At 45.5% G+C, this 18,743-nt stretch overlaps 1 protein-coding gene across 5 annotated transcripts in view; it reads right to left on the bottom strand.

Moving 5' to 3' along the window:
• Positions 1-18,743, bottom strand: part of col16a1 (collagen, type XVI, alpha 1) — a 512,937-nt gene that overhangs the window by 169,168 nt on the left and 325,026 nt on the right. For all 5 annotated transcript variants that reach the window (XM_041212846.1, XM_041212840.1, XM_041212847.1 and 2 more), the window contains 4 exons: positions 12,142-12,222; positions 8,883-8,927; positions 7,225-7,269; positions 1,341-1,394 (listed from right to left, as the gene is read on the bottom strand). In XM_041212846.1, the coding sequence (XP_041068780.1) occupies positions 1,341-1,394; positions 7,225-7,269; positions 8,883-8,927; positions 12,142-12,222 (225 nt within the window). The remainder of the gene's footprint in view (positions 1-1,340; positions 1,395-7,224; positions 7,270-8,882; positions 8,928-12,141; positions 12,223-18,743) is intronic.

Below are 18,743 nucleotides of genomic sequence, written 5' to 3'. Positions count from 1 at the left end.
GAGGAGAAGGCGTGAGGGTGTCCGCCTCCCAGAACCATGATAGGGTCCCCCTTGACCTCACTTATCACCCCACCAGCCTCTGCATTCAAAGAATCATCCTCTGCCATTTCCGCCAACTCCAGCATGATGCCACTACCAAACACATCTTCCCTTCACCCCCCTGGTGGTATTCTGTGGGGATCGTTCCCTCTGTGACACCCTGGTCCACTCCTCCATCACCCCCTACTCCTCAACACCCTCCTAGGGCACCTGCCCATGCAAACGCAGAATACGCAACACCTGCCCCTTCACTTCCTCTCTCCTCACCGTCCAAGGGCCCAAACACTCATTTCAAGTGAAGCAGCGTTTCACTTGCACTTCCCTCAACTTAGTCTACTGCATTCATTGCTCCCAATGCGGTTTTCCTCTACATTGGAGAGACCAAACGCAAACTGGGTGACCACTTTGCAGAACACCTTCGGTCTATCCGCAAGCAATACCCAGACCTCCCTGTCGCTTGCCATTTTAACACTCCGCCCTGCTCTCTTGCCCATATGTCTGTCCTTGGCTTGCTGCATTGTTCCAGTGAAGCTCAACACAAACTGGAGGAACAGCACCTCATCTTCCGACTAGGCACTTTACAGCCTTCTGGACTGAATATTGAGTTCAACAATTTTAGATCTTGAACTCCCTCCTTCATCCCCACCCCCTTTCCGTTTCTTCCCCCTCTTTTTTGTTTTTTCCAATAATTTATATAGATTTTTCTTTTTCCACCTATTTCCATTATTTTTAAATGTATTCCACCCATCGTTTATTTCACCCCACCCCCACTAGAGCTACCTTGCTTGTCCTGCTCTCCACTTTTAATTAGCACATTCTTTTAGATAATATCATCACCTTCAACACCTCTTTGTTCTTTTGTCTGTGACATCTTTTGGTTATCTCTTCCTATCACTGCTTGCTTGTCCCAACAAACCCCCACCCCCCCCACCACACCCCCGGCCACTTAAACCAGTTTATATTTCACCCCTTTCCTATTTTACTTAGTTCTGTTGAAGGGTCATGAGGACTCGAAACGTCAACTTTGCTCTTCTCCGCCGATGCTGCCAGACCTGCTGAGTTTTTTCAGGTATATCTGTTTTTGTGTAGGTAGGAATTGCATCTGCACCTCTCTCCTGATGCTACATTCCACTGCCAATTAGATGTCCTGCTTCCAATACGAATGCTCTTTCATACTCCAGTGATACAGCTCTCTACTGCTGGCAGTAATATCTAGACACGCAGTTACACATCAGACATTAATGCTTACACAGTGAAGGTCAGCTGGTTATTGCTGCAGAGCCCTGAGGGCCTGAACTCACCTGGTCTCCTTTATGTCCAGCCATCCCAGGTAATCCCCGTTCTCCCTGAAGACCCTGTGGGTGAAAAACATTTTTTTGAGTGAGAGAAATTCTCAGTGCAATCATTAACTTCTTTCAGCAAGGACTCTTGTCAAAGTGAAAATATGATGTTGGACTAGACTCTCTGCTGGTCTCCCAGGGGCTTTTGTGCTCCAAGTTTCTCCAGGAAGCTTCTCAACATATAATCTGTGCCCAGGTATAAGTTGCTTCTCCATTGTAAAATCACCTTTGAGCCCTGCTGTGAGGAACTCACTGTCCTGTTACTGAGAGAACACATCAAAGGTATGGCAATGCAGAACTTGCAAGACCCTGGCACTTAGTGAAGGGAATCAGGCCTCTGTCCATCACTTTGGCCTCACCTGGACTCTGTCTCAATTCAAAGAGTCCTTACCGCTGAATAATAAGGGTGGGCATCCAAAGTCTGGGGTGGTCTTTGCCCAGCTGTGCCACCGTGAAGCCAGAGTGACTGGTCCCATCAAGAGAGAAGCCTCATTGGGCTCAAGTTTGAAACTGGGTAAAGTAACATATAAACATAGAAAATAGGAGGAGGTCATTTGGCCCTTCAAGCCTGCTCCGCCATTCAATATGATCATGGCTGATCCTCTAACTCAATGCCGTACTCCTGCACTCTCTGCATACCACTTGACGCAGAAATCTATTTCCTTAAATATATTCAGTAACTTGGCCTCCAGAGCCTTCTGTGGTAGAGAATTCCACAGGTTCACCACCCTCTGAGTGAAGAGATTTCTCCTCATCTCAGTCCTAAATGGTCTACCCCATATCCTGAGACTGTCACCCCTTGTTCTAGACCTATCAGCCAGAGGAAATATCATCTCTGCATCCAGTCTGTCCATTCCTGTCAGAATTTTATATGTTTCAATGAGATCTCCTCTCATTCTTCTAAACTCCAATGAATATCAGCCTAGTCAGCCCAATCTCTCCTCATATAACAATCCTGCCATCCCAGGAATCAGTTTGGTGAACTTTCACTGCACTCTCTCTATGGCAGGTATATCTTTTCTTAGGTAAGTAGACCAAAACTGCACACAATACTTCAGGTGTGGCATCACCAAGGCCCTGCACTGTTGCAGTAAGACATCCTTGCTCCTGTACTCAAGTCCTCTCGCATTTGCCTTCTTAATGGCTTGCTGCACCTATATGCTTGTTTTCAGTGATTGGTGTACAAGGACACCCAGGTCTCTTAGTACATCAACATTTCCCAGTCTATCAACATTTAAATAATACTCTGCCATTCTGTGTTTCCTACCAAAGTAGATAACTTCATACTTATCCACATTATACTGCATCTGCCATGTATTTGTCCACTCACTCAACTTGTCTAAATTGCCTTGAAGCCTCTTAACAACTTCCTCATCCCTTACATTCCCACTAAGTTGCGTGTCTTCAGCAAACTTGGAAATATTACCTTTGGTTCCCTCATTCAAGCCATTAATTTATATTGTAAACAGCTGGGTCCAAAGCACTGATCCCTGCGGTACCCCACTAGTCACCGCCTGCCACTCCAAAAAATACCCATTTATTTCTACTCTCCGTTTCTTGTCTGCTAACCAATTCTCAATCCATGCTAATATATTACCCCCAGTCCTGTGTACTTTAATTTTGCACACTAACCTCTTATGTGGACTTTATCAAAAGCTTTCTGAAAATCCAAATACACATCCACTGGTTCTCCTTTATCTATTTTGCTAGTTACGTCCTCAAAGAACTCCAGTAGGTTTGTCGAACATGATTTCCCTTTCATAAATCCATGTTGACTTTGTCTAATCATGTTGATACTTTCTAATTGTCCTGTTATCACATCCTTTATTCTCCTGTTATCACATCCTTTATAATAGACTCCAGCATTTTCCCTACTACTGTTGTTAGGCTACCCGGTCTGCAATTCACTGTTTTCCCTCTCCCTCCTTTTTTAAATAATGGGGTTACATTTACCACACTCCAATCTGCTGGGACTGAACCAGAATCAACAGAATTTTGGAAGATGACAGCCAATGTATCTATTATTTCCATGGCCACCTCCTTTAGTACCCTGGGATGTAGATTATTGAGCCCTGGGAATTTATCAGCTTTCAGTCCCATTAATTTGTCCAGCACTATTTTTTTAGTAATATTAATTTCCTTCACTTCCTCCTTCTCACTAGATCCTTGGTTCCCTAGTATTTCTGGGAAGTTATTTGTCTCTTCTTCTGTGAAGACAGAACTAAAGTAGCTGTTTAATTGCTCTCCCATCTCCTGTTCTCCATTATAAATTCTCCTGTAATGTACTGTGAGGGGCCTACATTTGTCAATTCTAATCTTTTTCTTTTTATATACTTATAGAAGCTTTTATAGTCTGCTTTTATGTTCCTTGCAAGTTTACTCTCATACTCTATCTTTCCCCTCTTAAACCAATCCCTTAGTCCTCCTTAGCCGAATTCTAAACTGCTCCCAATTCTCATGCTTGCTACTTTTTCTAGCTACTTTATATGAATTTTCTTTGGATCTAATACTATCCTAATTTCTTTTGTTAGCCATGGCTGGGCTGCTTTTCCTGTTGTGGGGGTTCTGGGGATTTTAATCTACATATAGACTGGAAAAATCAGATGGGCAAAGGTGGCGTAGATGAGTTCACAGAATGTTTTCAGGATAGTTTCTTAGAACAGCACATTCTGGAGCCAACCAGAGAGCAGGCTCTACTAGACCTGGTATTGAGCAATGAGATAGGATTAATTGATAACCTCTTAGTGAAGGCAACTCTAGGTAGCTGTGATCATAATATGATTGAATTTTACATTCATTTTGAGGGAGAAATGAATGCATTGAAAACAGTATTTTAAACTTAAATAAGGGCAATTATGAGGGCATGAAAGCTGAAGTAAACTGGCAAATGAGGTTAAGGGATATGTCAACAGAAGTTCAGTGGCAGACTTCTAAAAGGGATATTTCAGAATACACAGAATATATACATCCCAACGAGAAAGATAAGGTCCAAGGAAAAAAAAATCATGTAATTAAGCAAAGACAGGTGGCAGGTCAGAAGATGTCCTTCTATGTGGTAGGGGTCATGTGTTTGGAAGGTGCTGTTGTAGGAGGCTTTCACAAGTTGCTGCAGTGCATCTCGTAGATGCTATACGCTGCTGCCATTGTGCGCTGGTGGTGGAAGGAGTGAATGTTTAAGGTGGTGAATGGGGTGCCAATCAAGTGGGCTGCTTTATCCTGGATGGGATTGAGCTTCTTGAGTGCTGTTGGAGCTGCACTCATCCAGGCAAGTGGAAGGTATTACATCACACTCCTGAATTGTGTCTTGTAGATGGTGGATAAGCTTTGGGGAGTCAGGAGATGGGTTACTCACTGCAGAATTCCCACAGCAGAGAATTGAGGGAAAAATTAGATATGAGAGAAAGCTTGTAGTAACAAAGGCGAATAGGAGTTTCTACAGATATCTACATAAGAAAATAGTTAACAAAGAGATTGTTGGTCCTATACAGTGTGCATCTGGGGAATTGATAATGGGAAGTAGAGAGATGGCAGATATATTAAACAGGTATCTTGCTTCGGTCTTCATAAGTAACATCCCAGAAATAGCTGTAAATCAGGATGTGGAAGGGAGGGAGGAACTCAGGGAAGTGGTATTGAGCAAATTGTTGGGGCTACGAGCTGACAAATCCCCTGTTCCCTAAGTTGGTTTCTCGACACACAGGTCTAAAAAAATCATCTTGTATACACTTAAGGAATTCATCCATCACAGTTTATTGCTAATTTGGTTTGCCCAATCTCTATGTAGTTTAAAGTCACCCATGATTACTGTAGCACCCTTGTTACATGTATCTCTAATTTCCTGTTTAATGCCGTCCCTTACCTTACCACTACTGTTTGGAGGTCTATAGACAACTCCCACTAATGTTTTCCCCTCCTTGCTGCTTCTTCCTCCCTCCTCACAATGCAAGGAACAGCAACAGTGCAATGGTTCCCTGGGATCTGTTTCCTCAGAGCTCCTTTGTAGATCTACATCACAACCAACACATCAGCTGTGACTCAGTGAGACCACGACTGCTTTTGAATCAGAAGGTCATTAGTTTAAGTTCCAGATGAAGTGAGCCACTCTGTGGGCTTCTGCACAAAAACCTAGGTTGACACTCCCAGCGCTGTTATTATTTATCCTCTCAGGTGGATGTTAAAGATCACATGGCACTATTTGAAGAAGAACTGTGTGGGGGAGATCGGTGTCCTGGCTAATATACATCCTTCAACATGACTAAAATAAATGATCTGCTCCATATCACTTGCTGTCTGTGGGGGCTTGCTATGTGCAAATCTGCTACTGTGTTTAGGTATTACAACTGAATACACTACAATGACTTCACTGGGTACAAATCACTTCAGGACGTCCTGAGTTGGTGAAAGGTCCAATAGAACCAAGAGTTCTTCCAATCTTACTTTCTGTACCTGCTCTCAGCAGCTCCCAGATACATCAGCAAACTGGCGTGGGGAGGGGAGAGGAGGGGAGGGAAGTGGAAGGGAGGGAAGGAGTCGAGGGAAAGGGGTGGAGGGGAGGGGAGGGAAGGAGAAGGATACTGTTAAACTTCTTACAGAATTTTGGTAAAGGAGGTGACCAGATGTCAATCTTTACTCAGTTTTAGACCAATTCACAAAGTGAGACAAAATGGGAGAAATTTAATGGAGGCAATGCAAGTCCCACACATCGGCCGGCAAGCCGGCGAGAGTCCCATGTTGTCACTTTTCGGGAAGGCCCGGCAGTTTAATTGCCAATCAGATACTTAGCTGGGCAGCAGTGGGCCATTCTATGGAATCAAGGACCACAGGGGCTGAAGTCCCACCCACCATGAGCTGCCAACTAATCAGAGACTGACAGCTGTGCAAGGCTAGGCAACACCAACAACAGCAAGTGGCTGTTGCCAGTAATGTGTACACTCCAAGCCCAGGATCGCCTAGGGTTCCAGGCCACAGGTGAGTGATGGCAGGGGAGAGATTGTAGGGTGGGAGTCAGAGGGGAGGGGGTTTGGGAGATTAACAGCAAGAACAAAGGGTGACTCTCAGCAGCACCCTCCCACCAACCAACCCTTCCTGTTCTTAGCTCCCTTGATCGAGCACTGAGTGCCTTTGGATGAGGGGCCTCTCTGGAAGTCTGCAAGTAACCCCGACAGGTTTGCTTTCCAGGCTTTCTGCTTACCTATCCACTCGAGGGCCCCAGTTGGTGGAGGGACAGGTAACTGTCCACAAGCTTTCCTGCTATTGACTTAATTGGGATGGAGGCAGGAAGGTGGTGAGGCGCTCACCTGCACCCCTCTCCCCGCCCAATTAATAGCCGCCCGCCACCAAACTGGCCGTGGGGAGGGTATTAAATGTGTGTCAGGAGCAGACCCATTCAGCCTGAGTCTGAATGTTAGAGTTAAGTGGGGCAAACTCCAGGGAGATCAGGGTCCTGCCCCATATTCCTATCCAGAAAGCCTGGAATTTTGAAACTAATGCTCCTGTTGGAATGTCTATAGATTGCATGTGCTGACAGGTGAGTGATTCACTTCAAAAACCTCCTCACAGGCTTTCCAGTTTCATTTCCTCCTCATTTAGGGAATTTCTGAGTGTTCAGCACTTACCAGCTGGAAGATTCAAGGCTCCTGTGATAAATGTGGAGTGTTAAGGGGGGATGTTTGTGTGTTTTAATCAAACATTATTCTGGTTCACCTGGCTTTTGCTGCTTGACCTTGCTTGTGTAGTTGCTGTCAGTAAGCTAGGTGGAGCAGCTCAGCACTCTGCCTCATTGCTGCCCATCCCTCAGAGTCCCACATGAAAAGCAAAAGGATATTTTTGTTCTTTGGGTACTTACAGGTAAACCTGAGGTTCCAGGACCACCAGGGAATCCAGGAGGGCCCTAAAGAGAGAAAAGTATTCAATTAGTGCCAAATTTCACCAGAAAGCAGAGGAGAACAAGGGATGATCCCATAAAATTAATAAATGGAAAGCAACAGGTTGTGAGCCTGTGATCTCCTGAACTCTGTGATTACTGTTATGTGAATCTCTTCTGTACACCTTTGACCTTTCTCTCAGCGTTTCCTCCCATGTTCTCTCCTCTCTCTGCCTATGCTGATTCAGAGATTCCACAACATCTGCCTCTTTCTCGAATCACACAGAAAGTGGCCGGTCTTCATGTCTAAGCCCAGGCATCATGTGGGAAGGGAATTCATCCAAGTGAGGCATCATAACCGTATCTGACCCTGTCTACATGAGGTGACCAATGATCAAGAGCAGGAATCTTTGCTGACCTTTCCTCTCTCAGTGGCACTGAGACTCATTGGCCGCAATTATAACTTTCCCCCCACCCACCCTCAGCTATGTGGAAACGATGTGGGGGTACCGTGAACTGAGGGCAGTCCATTAATCGTCACTGACCCAAATGCCTTGTCGTGGTGTCCTGATCGAATGCTGCTCTTCAGAGCAGGCAGTGGGACATCTGTTCCAAACTGACATGATCCTCTTTATAAATATGCCCATCGGAGCTTGATGGCATCACTGGGGTTTGATGTGATATTTTAATTCGAGATCTGGGAGGGGGATTTTTGTTGTATGGTCAGGGTCTAGACAGGGGTTTTGGGGTTGTCTATTCTCCCACAGTATGCTATGCTATTTATTTACAGCAAGTATTTACACAGTTAGACCTCTACATGAGGTTGGCGTTGCTCCTCCTTCCAGATCTCTCTTACTTCTCAGTCATGTGAACTGACATCAGCATTGCATCACATCATGTATACCTCTGATGTTAACCCATTACTCTACATCTCCCCTCAAGTCTTTATCCTCATCATATTTACATCCTCTGACAGGGGAATGATGGCTTCTCCCCTCCCCCTAGCCAGAGGTGTCAGAAAGGGGGTCATGGGCCAGAAGAGGTCCCCTGGCTGGAAAGGTTTAAACATTTTGTAGGTCTCCTCATGGGCTAAAAACAGCAGGAATGTCCCTCCAGGCCTCACAAGGAACCCCCAGGCTGCCCCCCACCCCAACCTCTTTCCATTCCTGAATGCCCAGACACCCTCCCCTAAGTGTTGTATGCTGATCCCAGCTGTGGCTTTCCTCCTGTGAGCTCTTCTTTGATCTGATTTGAATCTTATTTCCCAGGTGATTTGGCAGCACATTCCAGATCAGAACAACTCACTGTGGAAAAATTCTCCCCTCTGGTTTTTTTGCCAAATATCTTAAATCTGTGTCTTCTGGTCACTGACCCTTCTGACTTTGAAAGTAGCTTCTCCTTATTAACTTCACAAAAACCTCTCAATTATATTACCCATTGGAAAGGTACAAAACCGGAATGGGGTTTGGGGTGGAGGTGGGGTGCCCTGTATGGATGATATTTATGATTTATGTAGCACTATGTACTCAACCATTGGCTTGGTGACAAACATGCTGAGGAAGGAACTGACTGACAAATAGATGGTTTGCCTTTCAAATGAATCTTCCAGTGCAGCCTGAGCAGATTAAAGCAATACTTACAGGTGGCCCTGGGGGCCCAGCATATCCTCGGAGACCTGGAGGACCCTGGAGAAAGAAAATAGTTTCTTTTTAGTGCAAATTAGACAATAAATCAGGCCTGTGTTGATTCTGTGCATTTCCATGTAAATGCAATATACATTGGGTGAGGAAAATCATCTTAATTGATTAATTCACAAAGATCCTAATGCCTGCTCATCATTGTGAGAGGAACAGTTTTCTGCCATCAATCTTAAAATTCGTTTTCACTAATTTGATTTTCTACAGTTTTTCCAGGTTATTTTTTTTTCCATACCCTCAACTGTCTTTTACTCCTCTTTAAAGTCATCTCTCAGTCGTCTTCTTCCTGGGGTGAAAAGTCCAAGGGCTGGACTTTTGTCTCAGGTTGAGGAACCATGAGTCGGGGCAGTTCCTGACCTTGCCATCCCGAACCTGTCACCTCCTCCCATGCCACCTGCCTAGGAGGCCTGAGACAGTGTCAGAGACAGGCAGGGTGGAAGGCCCGCCTTGGTTCTCTGGGACATTGGCCCAGTTCTGCATGTTGTTCTTATGCCCTTAACCATCACCCCTGCCACTCATCCCCCATACATCCTCTATGCCTCCACATAACTCTCAGTGTCCCCTCCATGCTCCCATGTATCCTCCATAGCTACTCATCCAGTATACTAATGTACAAACCTCAGAAGCCCATGTAATCGCAATGGGAAGATTTTGAAATTGACTTCTTAATAAATAAGCCTCTAATAATCTAATAGAATTTTCAAACAAACACAAACATTACATTGCACAGTCAAATACTCTAGTTCCATTGAATAAAAAAAGCTTAAATATTAAGCGGCCATTAAATTGTGAAAACAAAAACATTTTTTCAGAAACTACATCAAAGACAAGATCCTATTATAACCTCTTAAAACTGTTAGTAAAACCATGCTCTAGGTCCCTTGAACAACGGTGTATAATCATCTGCTGAGCTAAGTGTTTCATTCAATTTTGAAACTCAGCCAAACATTCATAATGGGCTCAGTTGTCAAAACAAAACATTACAGCTCCAGACAATGAAACCTATTGAAACTGAAAGAACAATTTTTTTTCTCTATTTCAAAGCAGATGACCTGTTTCTCAAAGGAGTGGAACAGGCGGCTGTGGTGGCTTTTTTTTGTGTCTAAGTTTAAGCAGCAGGCCTTTTTTTTAAACATGAAAGCCATCTGGAATTTAAGTCACTATTCAGATCCTGACAGGAAGGTTACAAAGCACTGTTTTCTACAATTTTTAAGGGATAATAGCGCTTTTTCTCAAACGGTTAAAGTACTCGAATGCATCTCAACACTTGCACAATGCTGGTCAATGTAATGGTCTCACACCTTTTTAGGACAAAGGCCTGTAATCAATCGCTGCAGTTAAAGCACATCTACTTCATACAGCATCTAATAATGTCAAAACATATTGCACTTACCTGTCAGAATGTTCTGGGCTCCTCAGCAGGTTTTCCCACAGATCTCCCAAACTCCTGTACCTGGTGTGTTTCCCAAAGCTTCCAAAACCCACCCAACCTAATGAAAATACTGCGGAACACTAAATACAAGTTTTCCCTCGGCCTTCAATGACAATCCCGATTTCATATGAACATACAAATTAGGAGCAGTAGACCACTTGGCCCCTCGAGCCCACTTCGCCATTCAATAGGATCATGATTGATCCGTTGTATCCTCAACTCCATATTCCCACCTACCCCTGATAACCTTTCACCCCCTTGCTCATCAAAAATCTACCTAGCTCTGCCTTAAAAATATTCAAAGACCCTGCTTCCACGTCCTTTTTGGAAGAGAGTTCCAAAGACCTACAACCCCACAAGAGAAAAAAACTTCTCCTCAGCTCTGTCCTAAACAGGTGACCCCTTATTTTTAAACAGTGGCCCCTAGTACTAGATTCTCCCACAAGAAAAAACATTCACCCTGTCAAGACCCCTCAGGATCTTATATGTTTCAATCAGGTGGTTTCAAGTTCCAATCATGTCACAGGGGTTGCAACCAGAGCCTTTCCCCACCCATGGGAAGTTGTGTGGGCTATTTCTGAGGAGGAAAATTCAAATTTATGGTCCTGTGGCCTCACCTTGCGCAATTCTCGCACTCATTCCTGACTTTTTTGGGACATGAAAATCTAATTCCAAGTCTCTCCAGTTTCTTCTCTTCACTCTGACACTGGGATCAGCCTCGTGTCTCCTCCCTGTACACTCTATAGTGACTGAAGATCCCCCTTGTCTCTAAGAACGTGCAACAGTACTTTTTTTTAAAAACGTGATATTGTTGAGAAACAGGCAAGTTGAAGAGAATAGGAAAGCAGTTGAGAAAACTTAACAAGTAGCAATGTCAGCAAGTTTGGATTTCAAAAGTGTCTGGATTCTTCAGAGTAACTGATCTGTACCACTTGTAGATCCTTTGGAAGAGTGGACTAAAGTAAGGGATGGAACTAAGTATCTTAAGTTCAACGCAGGGAGGATAATTGATTAGACTGAGGCAAGATTACTTAATTAAGGCTTATATTCCTTTAATCATGGAAAGGTAATGGGTGCTTTTATTGAGAATTTTAGGGTTTTGGAAACAAATTGATGGGTTGCTTAGAGGATCATTTTTCACAGGTGGGGGAATTCAGGAGACAGGGACATAATCTTAAAATCAGGTAGGGCCATTCAGGAAATATTTCTTCATGCAGAGGATGGAAGAAGTGTGGAACTCTCTCTCACAAAAAAGCAGTAGATGCTAGCTCAAGTGGTAATTATAATCTGAGATTGATAGCTTTTTGCCATCTAAGGGCATTGAGGGACATGGAGACAAGGTGGGTGGATGGAGTTTGGATACAGATCAACCATCATCTCACTGAGTAGCAGACAGCTTGAGGGGCTGAATGGCCTCCTCCTATTTCGATGTTTAAATGCAGGGAGGACGAGAGTGAGCAGCTGAAGTGAAGGATGAAGAGGACAATAAAGTTCTGAGGAGATTCAGAGGAGAAGGGAGGCTAGCTGTGAAAGAATTGTCCATCGAACAGCAAAAGGTTTTCACCTATACCAGCTAAACTATAATCAGGGCCAACAAGCATATAATCCAATGAGTGCTGGTCCTAACAATCAGGCACGTTTTCTTTCAGTCCTGTCATTTCTAATTTTTTTTTTTCTTGATTACTTCACGGTTCCTTTGTCTTTCCCTCAGCTCATGGCTCATCTCTTTTCTATTTTCAGCATCCGTTCTTTATATCACCGTGCTCTTACCTGTTCTCCTTTCACTCCTGTTTCACCTGGAGGGCCGGGCATCCCTGGAAGTCCTGGATATCCACAGTCTCTATTGTTTGGCTAGAAAAAAAAAACCAAAACAAATGGTTCTGATTATCAGCATTTTTCAGTTCCTCTGTTGATAAATTCCCGGGTGTCATGGGACCACTCAGCATCTGTGCTGCTATTCGCTTCAGGAATAGCAAAGGGCAAAGAACAGAATGGGAACAAACTGTAGCAGAAAGATACAATATCACAGGGTGCTGGGATGCAGGTCTTCTGGTTTCCAACTGTATCCTTACATAGTGTTCAAAGGAGAGACTGAGTCACTCAGGCACACATATAGTCACAAAGAGGAAACAATATCCAAGGCACTGAGAGACCCCAGGAGCAGAATTCAAGGAGTTCTGAGAGAATGGTGAATAACCCAGAGAACAGGAACTGATGGACATTTGGAGGGTTAGATACAGAGTAAGTCTCCCTCTACACTGTCTCCCAAGGCAGATAAAGGCAAAATACTACAGATGCTGGAAATCTGAAACAAAAACAAAAAACTCTGGAAAAACTCAGCAGGTCTGACAGCATCGGTGGAGAGAAAGACAGAGTTAACGTTTCGAGTCCGTATGACTCTTCTTCAACACTAAAGAGAAGTAGAAATGTGGTGAAATTTATACCGTTTAAAAGAGGGTGGAGCAGGTGAAGCTGGATAGAAGGCCAATGATAGGCGGAGGAAAAGGAGAGATTGTCAAATATGTCATAAACAAAAGTCGAAGGAGTGTTGATGGTGGTGATACTGGCTAAAGGAGGTGCTAATGGTGACATTAAAGGTAGAAAGCAGAATGTGATAATAGCCGGACAAGGGTAAGCACTCTGGAAAGGACAACATGAGCATGTGACAGATGGCCCGGGCGGGGTTGGGATGGGGGAAGGGGACAGTGGTGGGAAAAAAAAATTGAAAATAGGCTAAAGGGTGGGGATAAAACAATGAATAAAAATGAGAATGAATTTAAAAAACAATAATAATAAAAATAAGTGGGGAAAAAATAAAAAATAAAAATGAATGTTGAAAAAAGGGAATAAAATAGGGGTGAGGATGGAGGAGAGAGTTCATGGTCTGAAGTTGTTGAACTCAATGTTAAGTTCGGAAGGCTGCAAAGTGCCTAATCGGAAGATGAGGTGCTGTTCCTCCAGTTTGCGTTGAGCTTTACTGGAACATTACAGCAGGCCAAGGACAGACATGTGGACATGAGAGCAGGGTGGTGTGTTGAAATGGCAAGCGACAGGGAGGTCTGGGTAATGATTGCGGACAGACCGAAGGTGTTCCGCAAAGTGGTCACCCAGTCTGCGTTTGGTCTCTTCAAAGTAGAGGAAACTGCATTGGGAGCAGCGAATGCAGTAGACCAAATTGAGGGAAATACAAGTGAAATGCTGCTCCACTTGAAAGGAGTGTTTGGGTCCTTGGACGGTGAGGAGAGAGGAGGTAAAGGGGTAGGTGTTGCATCTCCTGTGTTTGCATGGGAAAGAGCCGTTGGAGAGGGTTGAGGTGCTGAAGGTGATGGAGGAGTGGACCAGGGTGTCCCGGAGGGAATGGTCCCTACGGAATGGTGGGGGGGGTGAGGGGCGTGAAGGGAAGATGTGTTTGGTGGTGGTATCATGTTGGAGTTGGCAGAAATGGCAGAGGATGATCCTTTGAATGTGGAGGCTGGTGGGGTGAAAAGTATTGACAAGGGGGACCCTATCATGGTTCTGGGAGGGAGAGGGAGGTGTGAGGGTAGAGGCCCGGGCGATGGGTCGGAATTGGTTGAGGGGTCTGTCAACCACAGTGGGTGGAAACCTCGGTTAAGGAAGAAGGAAGGCATGTCAGAAGTGCTGTTTATGAAAAGTGGCATCATTAGAACAGATGCGACGGAGGTGAAGGAACTGAGCGAATGGGATGGAGTCCTTACAGGAAGCAGAGTGTGAGGAACTGTAGTCGAAGTAGCTGTGGGAGTTGGTGGGCTTGTAGTGAATATTGGTGGACAGTCTCACACCAGAAAGGGAGACAGAGGGGGCAAGGAAGGGAAGGGAAGTGTTGGAGATGGACCATGTGAAATGGATGGAGGGGTGGAAACTGGAAGCAAAATTGATCAATTTTTCCAGACAAGAGCATGAAGCAGCACCGAAACAGTCATCAATGTACTTAAAAATGAGTTGTGGGAGGGGGCCGGAGGGGGACTGGAATAAAGAGATAGGCATAGCTGGGGCCCATGCAGATACCCAAAGCCACATCTCTTATTTGGAGGAAGTGAGACAAACTTAAGGAGAAATTGTTCAGTGAGAGAACAAGTTCATCCAGACGGTGGAGAATGGGGATTGTTCGGGCCTCAGTTCAAGAAAGAAGCGGAGAGCCCTCAGACCGTCCCGGTGGGGGATGGAGGTGTAGAGGGATTGGACGCCCATGGTGAAGAGGATGCGGTTAAGGCCAGGGAACTAGAAATTGTTGATATGATAAAGGGCACCAGAGGAATTGCGGATGTAGGTGGGAAGAAGCTGGACAAGTGCAGAGAGAATGGAGTCAAAATAGGAAGATATGAGTTCTGTGGGGCAGGAACAGGCTGACATGTTCAGTCTACCAGGACAGTACTGTTTGTGGATTTTGGGGAGGCAGAAGCGGGCTGTCCGAGGTTGGGAGACTGAGGTTGGAAGCTGTGGAGGGAAAGATCTCCACAGGTGATGAGGTCAGTGACAGTCCTGGAAACAATGGCTCGATGTTCAGTGGTGGGGTCATGGTCCAGGAAGTGACTGAGAGTTGGCCCTCAGCCTCTACGAGGTAGAGGTCAGTACACCAGACAATAACAGCACTACCCTTATTGGTAGGGTCGGACCCGAGAGAACAGGCAAGTTAAGAAGGAGACAGGTTAGAGTGGGTGAGAGGAGCAGAGAAATTGAGACGGCCGATGTTATACCGACAGTTCCCAATGAAAAGATCAAGAGCAGATAAGAATCCAGAGGTAGGGGTCCAGGTGGAGGGAGAATATTGGAGGCAGGTAAAAGGATCTGTTGAACGGGGAGAGGACTTCTCCCCAAAGAAGTGAGCATGGAGACGAAGGTGGTGGAAGAAGAGTTCAGCATCATGCCGAGCCCGAAATTCATAGAGGTGAGGGCGTAAGGGTATGAAATGGAGTCCTTTGCTGAGCACTGAACATTCAGCATCAGAGAGGGGAAGGTCAGGGAGTATGGTGAATACACGGTGTGATTAGACTACCAGGGCAGGCACAGCACGGGGTTAGATACAGAGTAAAGCTCCCTCTACACTGTCCCCATCAAACACACCCAGGACAGGAAAAGCACGGGGTTGGATACAGAGTAAATCATTCTTTACACTGTCCCCATCAAACACTCCCAGGACAGGAACAGCATGGGGTTAGGTACAGAGTAAAGCTCCCTCTACACTGTCCCCATCAATCACAACCAGGACAGGAAAAGCACGGGGTTGGATACAGAGTAAATCATTCTTTACACTGTCCCCATCAAACGCTCCCAGGACAGGAACAGCATGGGGTTAGGTACAGAGTAAAGCTCCCTCTACACTGTCTCCATCAATCACACCCAGGACAGGAAAAGCACGGGGTTGGATACAGAGTAAATCACTCTTTACACTGTCCCCATCAAACACTCCCAGGACAGGAACAGCATGGGGTTAGGTACTGGGTAAACCCTACCAACCCTACACTGTCCATACAATTGAAAGGAGTGCTCCAGTTAATTTTCCTTTTCCAATCTTGTGTCCTCTATGAGAGTTTGCTAAACCGAAAACAGTTTTACTTTATGTGGCCCTGCAAATCCAGAACTGAACCCGGACTGTATAAAGCTATTTAATGTAGGAACCTCACTCCCAAAGACAAGACCATTCCAGCTGAAATTCCCTCTCATTTTTCTGTGTTCTGCATGGCCTGTTTGTTGCACTGTGCAGTCCTTGTTGCATGACGCTGCATGTTCACATCTTAAAGGGAATGTTGGTTGTGCGCCCTGTTTGTTCACTGCACGGTACATTCTGGATTTCTGTTTGGCCACACCCCCGTGCCATTTAGAGGGAACACTGCTTCAAATCCATTGATGTAGGTGAGATTTAAAATTTATGTCCCATTAGTGAGAGCCAAAGTCTAACCCAGTATATTACATAGTTCCCTTTCCAATTCTAATAATGTCATTGTAAGGGGTTTACAAACTGATAAATCCTCTTGGACCTCTGTCTTTGATTGGGGCAGATTTTATTAGAGATACAAATGGAAATCATTAGCTCCCAGTATCATTTGGTCTCTTTTTGAACAAATCCATTGCGAGACCTTTTTCTAGAACTGGCACTAGAGGGTAACTTGACAAACTCCCAGCGCTCATACAGGGCCTTGCCCATTAGAGCACATGTCAACAATTTGGAAATATGCCTCTCAGGAATTTTTATCCTCGTGGAATACCATAGGATTGTGTTCCAGAGTTCCCAAATGTTTTGCATGTGGTGTCTCTGTATGCACAGGGAACAAATTTGCAAAATTACCCATTATATGCAGATAGAAACCAAACAATGTATTTACAATAGAATTGTATAATCTTTAGAGCACAGAACAGGCCATTCAGCCCAACTGATCCATGCTGTTCCTTATGCTCCACACAGCTTCCTCTGCCTCTCTTCATCTAACCCCATCAACTTATCTGTTCTGAAATGTATTCCTCTATCCTGGACTCTTGGCATGGGACTTTGTTCTTAGACAGACTGTAGACATACTCTGGTATCTAATTAAGATTTGTTTATTAGCACCACATCTAAACAGGTTACAGAGTAGGCATGATACTCCTAGGCATGATTTCAACCTCTCACTAGAGAGTCTAACACATGACTGACTGGTGTCAGTGGTACATCATCACCTATGTCACACATTAGCATATCCTATCTGTTAACCCTTTATACAACATCTCCCCCTAGCCATGCTATTCCACTTTTAACAATAATATGAAGTTATGTCTTTAATCACTTACATTACATTTCTAGCACCTTGACCTGAATTTCACGCTTGGTGTATGCACCAAGCCAGCGGGACCGGAGGCAGACGTATAATCCACTCTCGGGCGCGATTGAGTTTCCAATGTGATTTCACGCTGGGTGGCCAATTAAGAGCAGCGTGAAATGTGTCTGCTCGATGGTCGGAGGGACCGGGCAGGGGTGGAGCCTGTTGGGCGCCGGGTTCAATGGAGACACGTTGGGGGATTGAAAAGCAGCAAAGGCAGCTCCCTGGTGGCTGCCAGGCGAAGCTTTGCAGTTGTTTGAAGAAATTTTTTTTTGAGCTACAATGGCATCTGCACTTGCTGAGCACACCAGGCGGGAGGGCAAGTCCTGTGAGCACACCAGGCCACCCCTGGTTCTTGGATGATGCCTGGAAGTCCTTGTGCAAGAGGTCAGTGCCAGTCGGGACATGCTCACCCTCAGGGATGGCAAGAGGAGGCCATCACATCTGACCAAGAAAGCATGGGTAGAGGTGGCAGCCCAGGTCGGTGGCCATGATGTTGTGTGGCTCATATGGGTGCAGTGAGGCAAAAGGTTCAACTGCCTGCTGTGCTCAGAAAGGGTGAGCACCGAGCTGACATGGATCTGTGTGGCGAATTGTTAATGGCTGCCCATCCCCCCGTGGAGCTCAGGGGTGTAAGAGTCTGAGTGCCAACTTTCACTGACATCGGCGCCAGCCAAGGCAGTGTGCTCCGGCTGCTTGGCCTGATTGCTTTGCGGCTCGATGTGCCCTGTGAGGTGTTCTTCAGATGGGGTTGGCCAGGCTCCAATGGCACAGCAGCTAGAGAATGGACTAATCAACGCTCCTCTGCCCTTTCAGAAGAGAAGCCATAACAACATTGAGAGGTCAAGGACAGGCAGAGGCCCCCCAAACCTAATCATGTTGACAAGGTATGAGGTGGATGCCTTAGAGATGGAGTGTTGGTACCATTCCAGTGGTTGTGGAGAGGCAGAGTCTCTGACGAAGATAGGAGTGCAGGGCACAGATGTGAGAGTGTTGGAATGTGTAAACATTGTCATGTTGTCTCAACTGTAATGGAAACCTCAAACTGGAGTCCCCATTGTTCATTGGAAGATGATGGCACCATGATGCAGATCTCCATTGTCTCACCAGCCTGCCTAACATGCACAGTGACAGTGCGGTGACTAATACTAATGACCTGTCATTTTTCTCCCCTAGAACTCCCATCCAGCAAACGGTTGCAGGGCCCCGAGGAGCCTCCCTTGATGCCGGAGGACCAGTGCCCGTCAGATGCAACTACGTCACACCTCCCTTCTGCACCAGGCACCAGCGCAGATACCAGCACCTTGGTGGGAATTAGATCATCGGCTACCATGTCGGTGCACAGCAGTGAAGGCTCTTCACACTCACGAGGAGCAGGCGGAGGCAAAGTGTGTTCAGGAAGTTGGTGGACTGTTGGAGACCAGGATCATGCTGTGTCTGAGGCAGATGATGAGCCTCTGGATTCATCCATTAGGTGGCAGATGCTGGACATCCAGTGGGACAAGCAGGAGGATCTGTCAGGGATCCATGAGGATATGCGTGCCATGGTCTCTGTTGTGG

Source organism: Carcharodon carcharias, chromosome 19 (assembly GCF_017639515.1).
Source record: "Carcharodon carcharias isolate sCarCar2 chromosome 19, sCarCar2.pri, whole genome shotgun sequence".
In the NCBI taxonomy this organism is placed as follows: Eukaryota; Metazoa; Chordata; class Chondrichthyes; order Lamniformes; family Lamnidae; genus Carcharodon; species Carcharodon carcharias.
Note: the sequence above shows the minus strand (reverse complement) of the source record. Positions and strands in the feature narration are given on the sequence as shown.